Source organism: Triturus cristatus, chromosome 3_2 (genome assembly GCF_964204655.1).
Source record: "Triturus cristatus chromosome 3_2, aTriCri1.1, whole genome shotgun sequence".
NCBI classification, from domain to species: Eukaryota; Metazoa; Chordata; class Amphibia; order Caudata; family Salamandridae; genus Triturus; species Triturus cristatus.
This window is the reverse complement of record NC_140584.1, coordinates 1066271338-1066283609: the sequence shown is the minus strand read 5'-3', so window position 1 is coordinate 1066283609 and position 12272 is coordinate 1066271338. Positions and strand designations below refer to the sequence as shown.

Sequence of the window (12272 nt, the reverse complement as noted above, 5' to 3'; positions counted from 1 at the left end):
ATTTACTGATGCCAAGTTCAGCGAACTATTGTACGTCATCCTTGATTTTGCCTTCTATGCAGAAATAAAGAAAATTTGTTTATAAAAAAAAAAAAAAAATCTAATCTCAGTGGTTGAAAATAACACAACTACATCACGTTATCATCCTGAATGATGAACTGCATGAACAGCTCTACATCCAACCTAGGAGCTATCTGCAGATTGAACGGGAGGAGTGCACAACACAGACCCAACACTCAATTCAGCTTGATTGAATGGCAGTGTCATGATGACCATGCACAACTAATAACTGGCAAACAATTGTATAATGTCTTGCCAACAAACATCTAAACAGCACAATTCCTCTCTTCTCCCAATACACAGCAAACCTCCTGTTGCATAAACACTCCATATAAATCAACTGACATTATTTATTTATTTTATTTATTTTGAAAGACTTATATAGCGCGAACAAGATCCTTGCGGATATCAGAGCGCTTTACATAACAACAGCTGTAAGTTGGAACAAACAATAGTGTGCAGGTAACAGTCATATAAAAAACAACATTTGGAGCAAGAAATCGTAGGAGGATTAGTCAAGTAGTGCATTTTAAACAGGCTCCCAAGAGCTCGGGCATGGATGGCAAGTGTTCATGTAAATTTTGCCATGAGCAAAGCTTTACCTTTTTTTTTGAACGATGCGGAAGAGTCATTCAGTCTGGTTTCAGGGGGAAGAGAGTTCCATATTTTGGGCGCCATCCCTGAGAAGGATCGTTTATAGGTTTTCTTCTTGTTGAACCTTTGTGGTTTCAGTAGAAGTTTACCAGCATTTCTAGAGGACCTTAGACCACCAGAGATAGTCCGTTTCTTCGCAAAATAGCTGGGAGTGTTGTGATGTAGGGCTTTATGAGTCATGCACGCAATTTTTAGATGGATTCTAGCTTCAAATGGTAGCCAGTTCAGGGCTTTAAGGTCAGGGGAAATGTGAGCACTTCTTTTCGAGCCAGTGATGAGTCTAGCTGCCGTGTTGATAGTTGCTCGTAGAGGGGCTGTAGCAGCTTTTGGGAGGCCACATGAGGAGACACTTCCGTACTCGACATGAGGGATAACTAGAGCTTGAACTGCCAATTTGAAGTCCTCAAAAGGCAGAAAGGGTTTCAGCTTCTTCAGTGTATTTATCTGGAAATTAGCTCCCTTTGTAGCGTTACTTAACCATTGCAAGATAAACAGAGAACACCTGGCAATAATAGAACTCCACATATATGGAACTGCATGATATATGTGTTTGAGAAGGCTATCAGAACTGTATGATAAACGGGACTGCCAAACTACAACCTTTATGCATAACCTAACTACTAATACCTAGCTGCCACAGAGTAGGTGCTACCTGTCGGCAAAGCGCTGCAGCACAATGTTAGGAGTCATAACCGATGTATATATACCATGTTCTCTTTACAGTTTTTAATTTGAGCTCTAACAGTCTGCCTTTATTCCTTAAAGTTATGTCCATGTTGTTTTGAGAGGGGTTGATGTGGCAAATGCCCCTGTTAACTATTGGTACTGTGTTTTATGGACATTTCAGGTTTCCAGTTAATTGAAACAGAGAAATGGTCCTCAAATAAATTCAGTTTGATATGTCTTCCATGATAAACCTAAGAAAGATGTGATAATGTGCTGGAAACTCTGGTATCAAAGTATCTCTCAAAAAGCCCTGGAGGATGATGTTTAACCTTAATGATGAACCTCAAAATACAGTACTGAATTTACAGAACCACAATCAAAAACGCCAATACATCTCTGAAGCCATATGCCCAACCAAAGAGGTCTTCAATATTCACAATAGATTTTATGACCCCACCATCGCCTCAACAAGTGCGAAACACGGTCAGGAATTCAGTGACCACAGGCCATGCCATCAATACTGCGGCTAGCCTTGAATCTCATTTCCTCTGGAAAGCTAGCAATGGCGCCCTTGCACCACTATCACTACTAAAACAGTCTGCCTGGATTAAACAAGCCAAGCTGTGCTCATTCAACTCTTTAACAGAAAAAGAAAGCTATCATCTAATCAAAGGCATAAACATGACAGACCCACGTGTGGATCCTTCTCCCCAAATATTTTCAAAAGAATTCTACAGGAATCCTTTGCTGCCATACCAGCCAGAGAGATTATCAACTCCTCCTTCTTAACTAGCAAATATCCAAATTAACTAAAACATCTTACAGTTAAGCCCAGAGGAAAGAAATAGGGATTGGACCATTTTTAGGTAAACTCATTGAAAAATACAGCATTTTCCCAACCATCTTAACTTTCATGCAGCAAAACAGTCTTCGGTCAGATAAACAGAATGGATTCAGACCTGAAGCACTCATTCTGCATTAATCGCTATCATGGACAACCCAGGAACTCTGTCATCAATAGCGTGGTTGCCATCCATCCGCTACTCGACCTCTCCTTTGCGTTCAACATTGTGGACCACCAAATTCCTGTCAATGGCTAGATGATTGTTGAATACAGTGAGCACAGTTATGAGCCGGATTAAATTCTACCGTATAGCTATACCTAAAATTGTCTCACTGCCTCTATTCAGCCCCTCTCCCCACACTTGTCCAAAAGTTTTCTCACAGAGTTAAAAAATCGCTTGCTTATTTTTTAAACATTTAACTTGCTCTACTTTCCAACCATGTTATTCCATTCAAGCTAACATACTTTAATTACTCCAACAAAATACAGATCAACTTGAAACAGAAACAACTCTATAAAATCAAGAATCCTATGCTTACGACATGTCTCCAGGCCTTTAAACAATGGATGCTTAAAATCACTTCAAATGCGACTCCTCTAAAACTGTAAAACTAACCTGGGGATCCTGGCAAAATCATTTCCCTGCATCCTCTTGGCCGCAGGAAATGGGGCAGCTGTAAAATACATCAACTGGACTGCAACACCTTTGTGTGATCAAGGACTCCGACCTCTCTGTTCAATACCAACAAATTGAAGAGATGCTCATTTTACAAAAATATAATCCTATGGCATATTTTCCCCTACCTATAGCTCTCATAGAGATGTCACAGAATACAGAAATCACATCGTAGCTAAGTTATGCAAACAGAGTCTACAGTGGACTCACCAGCTGCAAAGCTGGTGCCAAGCCCCAAAGAATCCAGACCACAGCAGTCAAACAAATCCTAAACCTCCAGAGACAGGGCCGTATTAGCCCTGTCCCCAAGAGTACTTCACTGGTTACCCAGGAATATCCTTCAAAGCTATTGGCATCGCACACTGGCAATCCACCGACTGGGGCTTGCCACCTACAATCCAACCTCAGACTAAACAACCAGGTGAGATACCTCAGATTAAAAATGGTCTTACGTCTAATAGTCCCTAATTAAAAAAAAAACATAAGTTAAACAAAAAACAAAAAAAGTTAAACAAAAAAAAAAAAACATAAGGGACGTAGCAGCTTTCAGTTCAGATATACACACTTTCAACATACTGCCAAAGAAAAGAAGGTCCACCCACAGCCATCGAGAAACCAGACGAGCAGTACAGCCTTGTCTGTTCTCAAACCAGGACCAAGATAATGGCTGTGTGTATGCAGACTTTGAAGGTAGTTTTCACTTTTCTCTGTAAGCACAAGATGCCCTAGCTCGCTGCTGCCCCAAGTATGGAGCACACTCCTGGGCTTCACAGCACCAGAGCTCAACACCAGTAAACAATTAAGCCAACTCCCTTCTCAGAAGCACAGCTAAAAAGCATGTTGAGGCCTCAACAATAAAAAAGCACTACGGACATGTCTCCTAATAAAACAATCATGCCTGCCTCTTCTATGTGCCAAGGTTAGGCACAAGGGCAATCCTGCAGTGCCAAAATCAGATCAGCACGATACCTATAATGCACCCTTATTAACACATCAAGCCATTATCCACAGTTACTATGCCTACCTGTACCAATTACTAGGACCATTATAATATGTCTGATTGCTATTTAAAGATACATATACTAGTATACAGCTTCTAATACACATTGTTTACATTAAAGAGCAGTGATTACAACATTTCACACTCCACCCGCTGAGTTTTTAACCCTTCTGGCCCAGAGCTTTAAATAATGTGATCCTCTGAGCTTGCATAATCTGTTCCAGTGCACAATAAACACCATAGCTGGTGAGAAATCAAAATGTAATAAAAATTAGAAGTACAAACATGGCCTATGCTACAGGACTGCTGGCAAGCATTGTAAGACAGGGGAAGTGCTACAGAGGCCTTGCAACAGTTTTCATACCTCGTTACACGTCTTGGCAGATAATATTTGGTTATTTCTGCTTGGAGAGCAAGCGGATTTGTTAGGTGCCATGGAACACTGGAACCATTTAGATTATTATGAGGACTAACACTAAGCTAGGGGCAATCCAGTACATACCTTATATTCCATTCTGAAGGGATGAGAAGACCCCAGCATATTACAGACAAACTTAGTTGGGAACTGATCACCATGAGATATTCAGGAGTCTGCATTTATAGGGAAGAAGTCCTATTGGAAAGGAATTTTAAACCAGCAATAGCCACCCTGAGAAGTAGTATGAAGTTTTGGCAAACCCTTCCGCTAACGGTGATGGGGAGGGTTGCTCTAGCCAAAAAGGTAGCAACGCATAGGTTATTATATTTATTCACATACCTCCTTCTTTAAAGCCTACTCCAATAAATAGACACACTCCTCTGGGGCTTCGTTTGAGGGACAAACGGGCACAGAGTAGAACTGTCCAGGTTATGACTCCCTGTAGAAGAAGGGGGATTAGCAGCTGCAGCCTGGGACCTTTACTATCTAGCGGCGCATCTGAAGTGGGCTGCTGGATGGAGAGTGAAAAGATCCAGCCGCAAAGATGGCCAAGTCAATTGTACCCACACTTATGTCGCTGATGCGAACTATATTGATCCCCAGAGGGAAGGCTGAAGGAGCTGGTATTCCAATTAGGGCTGAGTGAGGTCACCAGAGAGAACACAGACACATTTCCTACACCCCAGAACTCCCACTGGCAGGTCTGTTTACTCTAGCACACTTTGGAAACTGGAGAACTATCTCCAACTGGGCAGAACCTTGTCTGGAGAATGTTGGGGCTTACATTAAGGAGGGGACTTATGTAGATTTCATTGACGTGCAAGAGTAGTACGACATCACCAGGGGTCACTCTCGCCTATAGATCTATCACTTTGATAATGAGAAGACTGAGGACATAAGTCCCGCAGAACCTCCAATACACCAAGCATTGACCACTATTAGGGGTAGGCACAAACCAGTTAGACCAGTATACCATGCACTTGTAGCTCTAACAAAATGTTTGCTGGGCTTGTTGGGGAACCGCTGGCAGATGACATGAACAGACCTATCAAGGACATAGGGTAGGACAGAATTCAATGACGTAACCCAAAGACCTCTAGGAGTGCTAGATTTAAGTGGATATAGTATTATTATCTACACAATGTGCACATGACCCCTTTAAGGAGTAATACATGTTATTCCGATGTAATGCCAAATGCCCTAGGTGTATGGAGGAAGCCTCATATTTTTATCACATGGTGAGGGGCGCCCCCTATTGCACAACTATGCGACACAGCTGCTTGATTTGACTAAACAGCGACAGACAGGACAATAAAGAACGCACCAGTCGTACCCACAATCAAACTTCAGCATATTGACAAGGGGTTTACTGATTTATTCTTTATCTTAGCTAAACGAAAACTTGAAAAGTGGAAAGGGGCCCTAGTATCGAGAGGGGGCACAAGGAAGTGATCAGATGGGCGGAGCATGAGAGTACCTTGCTACACAGTGAAGTGAAAAGAGGGGTCAGAAAGAGGGAGCTGGTGTGAGCACTGGAAACCATCACAATGAAGATACCAGCACAAGATGCAAACTAGGACTGCCCCACTGCACGAAGAGAGAGACGCTGAACCCCAACAACAGTGCAGGCTGATAGAGCATTGGCCACAGCGCCCCCTTCACCTCCCCCTCCAGCCCCAGGGACGGCACAGGACGGGTTATCTCAATAGTTGTGAGGTATCACCCTGGCAGAGCAGAACGCAGCTATAAAGGGGCAAATCCCATTTTAAGATCAATAGTTTCATAGTCCTTTTAGTGAATGATTCACAAGCAGTCTTAGACCTTGCATGTGTATATCAGGCATGCGTGGTGTTCTAGTATTCATTTTAATGTATACATCAATTTGAACTATACTGACTACCTTCAGGGGCAGGATTGTGATGCAGGCTTATGTGCAGGATTGGGATACATGGCGACTGTGGTTTCTTTTCTAGTAGTGCTGGTTATGTTAAAACTGTAAAATATGTTTAAAAAAGTAGAAACACCGGGCTTAACCAGTAAAAGAGAGATTTGGGCACAGATCTTACCTATTTAGAAAAGCAGTATGGCTGCATTCAGGCTAGGGTTACAGAACTTAAGATGATGAGGCCAGATCATGTGGACATGAGGATGAAGTACAGCAGATAGTGATGTAAGTAGTGAGATTCTGGCTGATTGGTCCATCTAGCAAGGCTCCTGGAGCCCTGGTGAGGGAGGGAAAGAGGCAGAGGTGGTGGGAACAAGGACATGAAGTTTGCCAATGATTGAGCAAATGATAGAGAATAGAGTGCTTGCAGGATATTACAATAGAGAACCTATATTGAACTAGAAAGGTGGTGCATAAGAGCAGCAGATGCCAGGTAAATAACCTCCCAGCCCCCTTTCTTACGAGGCGCTAATATTGGAGAACAGAGTTTCACATTTGTGCCTAAACAGAGACAAACCATAATAACACCAGAGAGGGTGTTGCCAATAGTTAGTACCTGGCTGCAGCCATCGGTTGACTCATTTTGGCCCTGTCACATAATCGGGGACCCTGGGAGGACCAGTCAGCTTTAGTGCATGCAGCACCTGATAAGCAAACACCAGAACATGGCAAAGTGCCTCAGGTATTTGATGAACTAAGCAGCGGCCATGAAAACCAAACACATCACCATCTGTGTAGTCAATAATGGATCCTTTCTGGGAAGCAAAGGATGCCCATGTACTTCTGGCATATGGAGAGCAGAGTCCAGGGTTTGGGGTAGCAGAGAGAGGCTTCAAAGAGCAAAATGCTTCGATCTTTTTATTGGTCTGATTTCAGGATCCATTGAACAGCCGCTGGTCATAAACGAGACTCAACATTCTTCATATTGACGACAGGCTTCGCGGCATTCAATACAGGGAATGATAATGTCCTGCATTGGAAATAACATATTGTCCAGTTTTGTTAACAGTCATACACTGAAAACCATGACTGTCTACTTTCATATAGATCACGGTGAAGCCAAGCTCTTTGCTGTTTTACTAATAGGGAGTTGGATGTTTCGGAACCAATTCACAAAGTCAATTACAGAATTATGAGGTAGCATGCTTACAGCCAGGTAGGCTTGAGTATCTACCATAGAAAAACCAGTCCCCAAGGGCCGCATCATAATACCAGCTTCTAGGGACAACATAATAACCAGTAGCTGTGAATTCAACCTTTAAACATTTGGGGCCTTGAAAACCATATAGTTGAGGCTCACTGCCCCTAGCCCATGAATTGGTGACAATACGCACCACTAACTCCGCTGCAACGGTCTGGCTACGAGCTGAAGCTATAGTTGAGCAAAGGATAGAGGTCAGGGTTTGGTAACACAGATGGAACCCACTGGCCAGGAGAATAAGAGTTACAAAAATAAGTCACTTTCTGGTTTCTTTCTTTCAGTTACTTCTATTTTTCCAATTTCAGAAAAATGACATAGCCAGTGCAGTCAGAAAGAGGTGTAAAGAGAACAAGCTTATTGCCAGAACTCAGTAGAGTGGACCCTGAAGCACGAACAATATGGCCAGTCCTTGCAAGTCATTCTACAGCTACCAACCAAAGAGTTTGTCTTTTAACACGCAAACACAGTAGCCCACATTGTTACTCTGCAAATCTCTCCCACAGGCACATGATTTTGGAAGCACGAGCATACACTTTCCATAAAAACGTAAGTCACTAGACACAATGGTGATGGGAGACTTAACAAATACAAGAAGAAAGGGAAGCCTTTCTGCTCGTTGTAAGTGCCTCGAACACCACAGGCTGGCAGTAAGACTAGTTGAGCTTGTTTTCCAGAGACATTGTCATGACTCTTTGTAGAAGAGAGGGTAAGAGATCAAAGACGCTAGAAGACTGAAAACGATGCATTCATCCAATTTTTGTACTTCCTAAAATATTACCAAGATGCCTGTATTTATAATTTTTGTATACACTCAAGGAACACTGTGTTAAAGGATTCAGTGGTATACAAGCTTTAATGTATGTTGTCTGTATGCCTGGGTGAGATGAATATATGATTGGTAAAACATGGCATGGATAGAATTGGTGTCATCTATTCCCAATAACCAAGTATTTGCACATGTATTGGATATACTTAAATGTCTTTTATATTTTTTAACTCTGTTACTTACCAATAAAAATGTGTTTTGTAATCACCCTAGACGCACCCCGTTGTGAGCCCTTTTCATTTAGATAGGATGATAAGCTTAACATTTTGAGTTGCCAGGGGTTTTTTGTACATTAATGACTGTTTGTAGACCAGCGACACGAGATTCTGAATGAAGAATGGTAAAAAGAAGAAGACGCGAAGAGGGTAGAGAAAATAATGTTTTGCTTTGTATTGTACCATTTACTGCCACTATTTGGGGCGCTGAAGAGCTTGCCTACAGGGGTAGCATGGAATTCCATGAAGGCTCTGTGGTTGGAAGGATGACTTTGTTTTGATCCTTTGTGGGAAGTGTTTCTATGATGTGAGTGAGGACCACCAAGGTGCGTCTATGGGACACAGCGCGTAGTAGTGTGATGGATGAAGAAGTGTGAGAGACAGATGCGCTGTTTATGGTTTTCAGGAAGGTGGCAGCTTTGAGCAGCTCTGCAGGTCCTGTTATGCTATTTCTTACAATCATTGAGAACTATGGGGCTAATTACAATGTCGGGCGGACGACACGGTTGCGGATTGGGACCTCAGGTCAGCGGTTCCGACCTCGTTATTTTTGGAAACATCAATTTTTCAATGCAAGCTTGTGTAGTGGGCGGGAAAGACCTGCAGCACAAGCTGCCATTGAAAAATGTATGTTTTCAAACATCTCTCATGGTGCTTGCCACACGGTGCAGGGATGCATAGAGGGTCACTATAGGTGCCCCCAGGCCTCAATGCGGAGTGCCAGGATGGAAGGGGGCCCTGTTAGGGGCCCTCAATGTCGCTTTCCGATAGCCTCTACATGTCGGAAAGGCTGACATGGAAACCGATATCATAATCCCGACAGTGGAGCCACCGTCATCAACAGATTATGAGGTGTTTCCTAAGCACCAACGGGCTCCTTGAGCCCATCGGAAAGCGCTGGACGGTCCCTCCGCCTGCTGCCTCCGACCTCACACATTGTAATGCATTGGTCTCACCACAGCAGCAAATAGTGGTTGGACCGCAACCGACGAGCCTTCGGTTGCGGTCTGAAAGCCATCGTAATTGGGCCCATCTGTTGGTTACTGTGATATGTTGTCCATTCTGAGATTTTTAACTTAAAGTTTATACTTGTGACAATTTGACATCGTGGGCTTGTCGGCAAGATGAAAAGAAAACAGATGTCTGCATTTTTCAGTCATTAGTTTCAAGGTTGGTCAGAACAGCAGCAAATACAAAAGGGAGAGCAGAGGTCATCACTGTTACCATTGGCTCCGTTAGGACGTTTCCTCCAATAATGCTTCCTGCTACATGAACTACTTCATTGGACATCAGTTTCAGAAGGTTCAGAAACACTTTAGGGTCATGATAGTACCTGTGTGGAAAAGGTCAAAAAGACATACTTTGAATTATGCACCATGCTTGCAACTTCCCAAACATTGTAATTACATCCATTTCCACACTCCCCTCTAAGGAGAAAGACGCTTAGCTTGCCCTGCTGACCGTAAATGAGAACCATCTCTATATTGAAAGCTTCCATATCAAAGTTTAATCAACCAATTTCAAATAATTGAAAATGTAAGTAGTGTTATGTTACCCGAATGTTAATTCTCAGAATCAAATATTGTTAAATTGTGTGTACACGTTATATGTTTTTTTTAAATATTTAATGTATTTTGCCTTTACGGCTAGAGACGCAGATTGGAGTCATTTGAGTTCATAGGAGGAGCTCGTTGGAATTCAAAAATGAAACCATTTCAAATAACCTGTAGAATAAAAAGATAAATAGCAGCGGGACTGAAGTTATATTTTCTGAAGCCAGTTTTCAGCTAAGAGGCATATTCTACAATTTCTCCAAGTTATGAAGTTTATCACATTTGCAAAACCGGCGGGTTTGTTTTATAACCTGTGCAGGATTTTTCACACACTAATTATAAATTCATCATCTCTACGCCACAGGAAGGAGTAAAAGAAGTTATCTTTTTAAAACGTACAATAATTAATGCCAACCCTTCCAAGCATTTTGAAATGTATTTTTGTATAGAGAAGCCAAACAAGGCTCTTCTAAAATCTGAAAACTTGTGCTTGTCAAAAGAGCAGACAGCCGTAGTGGCCCATTGGTAAGGCAGCTGCCTTGCAATATGGAGAAAAGGGCCTTACCCTGGCAACGTCGGCGATGTAACAGTGGAAAGGTAATGTCTGCCCAGCATTATGTGCTTTTGGACGAGGGTGTAGTGCACTATAAAGAGGGCACTCCATAGTATGGCTTTCCCCTTTGGCACTGCTCATTTCTAATAGCATATCAACATGCAGAATACAAGAGCGTAAATGTAGATTTCTGCAGTCACACTGCAGTACAGACAAGTACTCCTGCAACCGCTGACCCCTTTATGTTATATCCAAAAGGATTTGTGGCGGTCCCCACAAGCCCAGCTTTCTTTACAAATACAATAAACGAATACTTAAATAAATACAAAGAAATAAATTAATCATAAGACCATAATATGGGTCCAGTCATGGAAAAGGCCCTATACTGGATGTCCTGTTGGCGGTAGTACCATTGAGAGGCTAAGTAGTGTAAACTCGTTGAGGTGGTAGTGCATGGACCTCTGAGTGTAAATAAAGAACACACGCAGCTAATTACATGCACCTGGAGGCCAGCAGATTGCTTATTTTAACCTGTAATCAATAACAGCCAATTAAATGCCCTTTGGGAAGACTGTGTGAGAGCAAGCTAACGCTTACAGTGCTCGTTAGCAGCCCAGGGAGGCATTAGATGAAGTCATTTGCAGGAAAGCCACGAGGGTCAGTATTGACTGTCATAAATCAGACGGCGACTAGAGCTTAGTTATGGTTAGACGGAAAGCCTGATGGGCCACATCAAGTAAACTTTGCACTGGTGCAGAAGTCAGAGGAGAGCAGAGGGAGTCAGTTTTACACTGTTAGAAATGGGGGTCTCAAGTTGTCCAAATAGGGGCCCTTGCTTCTAGTCAGGGTAAGGGGGATACACTCCTAAAATAACCCCTGCTCACCCCCTTGGTAGCTTGGCACGAGCAGACAGGCTTGTCTCAGAGGCAGTGTGGAAAGCGTTTGTGGACACAGACAGTAACACAGTGAAAACACTACAAATTGACACCACACCAGTTTAGAAAAATAAGTAATCTTTATCTAAACCAAAACAAGACCAAACGACAAAACTCCACAACACAGTATCAAAGATATCCTTAAAAACAGGTAATTCACTCAAATATAGCTTGTAGCAACAAATAACTCCACTCGAGTTATAACGACGTCGTGACCGGTGAAAGATCCCAAAGTATGGCGCCGACCGCGAGGTGCGCGGCGTCAGGCCCACAAAGAACAGTACCTTGGAAACGATGAAAACAAAGACAGTTCACGGCGTCGGGGAGGCGATGCTTCATTGGTGCAGTGCGGCGTCGGTTCCTTACGACACCAGGGGAGGTGAAGCTTCTGTTCCTTACTGCAGCGCAGGAGAGGCGAGACGACTGTTCCTCACTGTGTCGGGGAGGTGACATCACAATGGCGTCGAAGCCTCTGTTCCTTACGACGGTGCACTGTCGATGGATTCGGGAGTCACCCACGTCGAGGATCGGCTCCGCGATGATAAAGTCGGCTTCGGAGTCGATGCGGCACGGCAGCAGGCGTCGGGCCTACGTCGCAAGTCGGAGCAGCGCTCACGACTTCGGTGCGTTTACGGCATTGCTCGCGGGCGTCGTGTTGCAATTTCCTTCTGTAGCAACTGAAATAGCTGTTCCAGATGCAGAGAGACAGAAGGGGTGAAGCCTTTG

At 43.1% G+C, this 12272-nt stretch overlaps 1 protein-coding gene across 1 annotated transcript in view; it reads right to left on the bottom strand.

Annotated features, from left to right (window-relative positions):
* Positions 1–12272, bottom strand: part of LOC146859134 (uncharacterized) — a 2052335-nt gene that overhangs the window by 1977791 nt on the left and 62272 nt on the right. The window contains exon 8 of the mRNA XM_085649806.1: positions 9730–9838. Coding sequence (XP_085505932.1) covers positions 9730–9838 — 109 coding nt within the window. The remainder of the gene's footprint in view (positions 1–9729; positions 9839–12272) is intronic.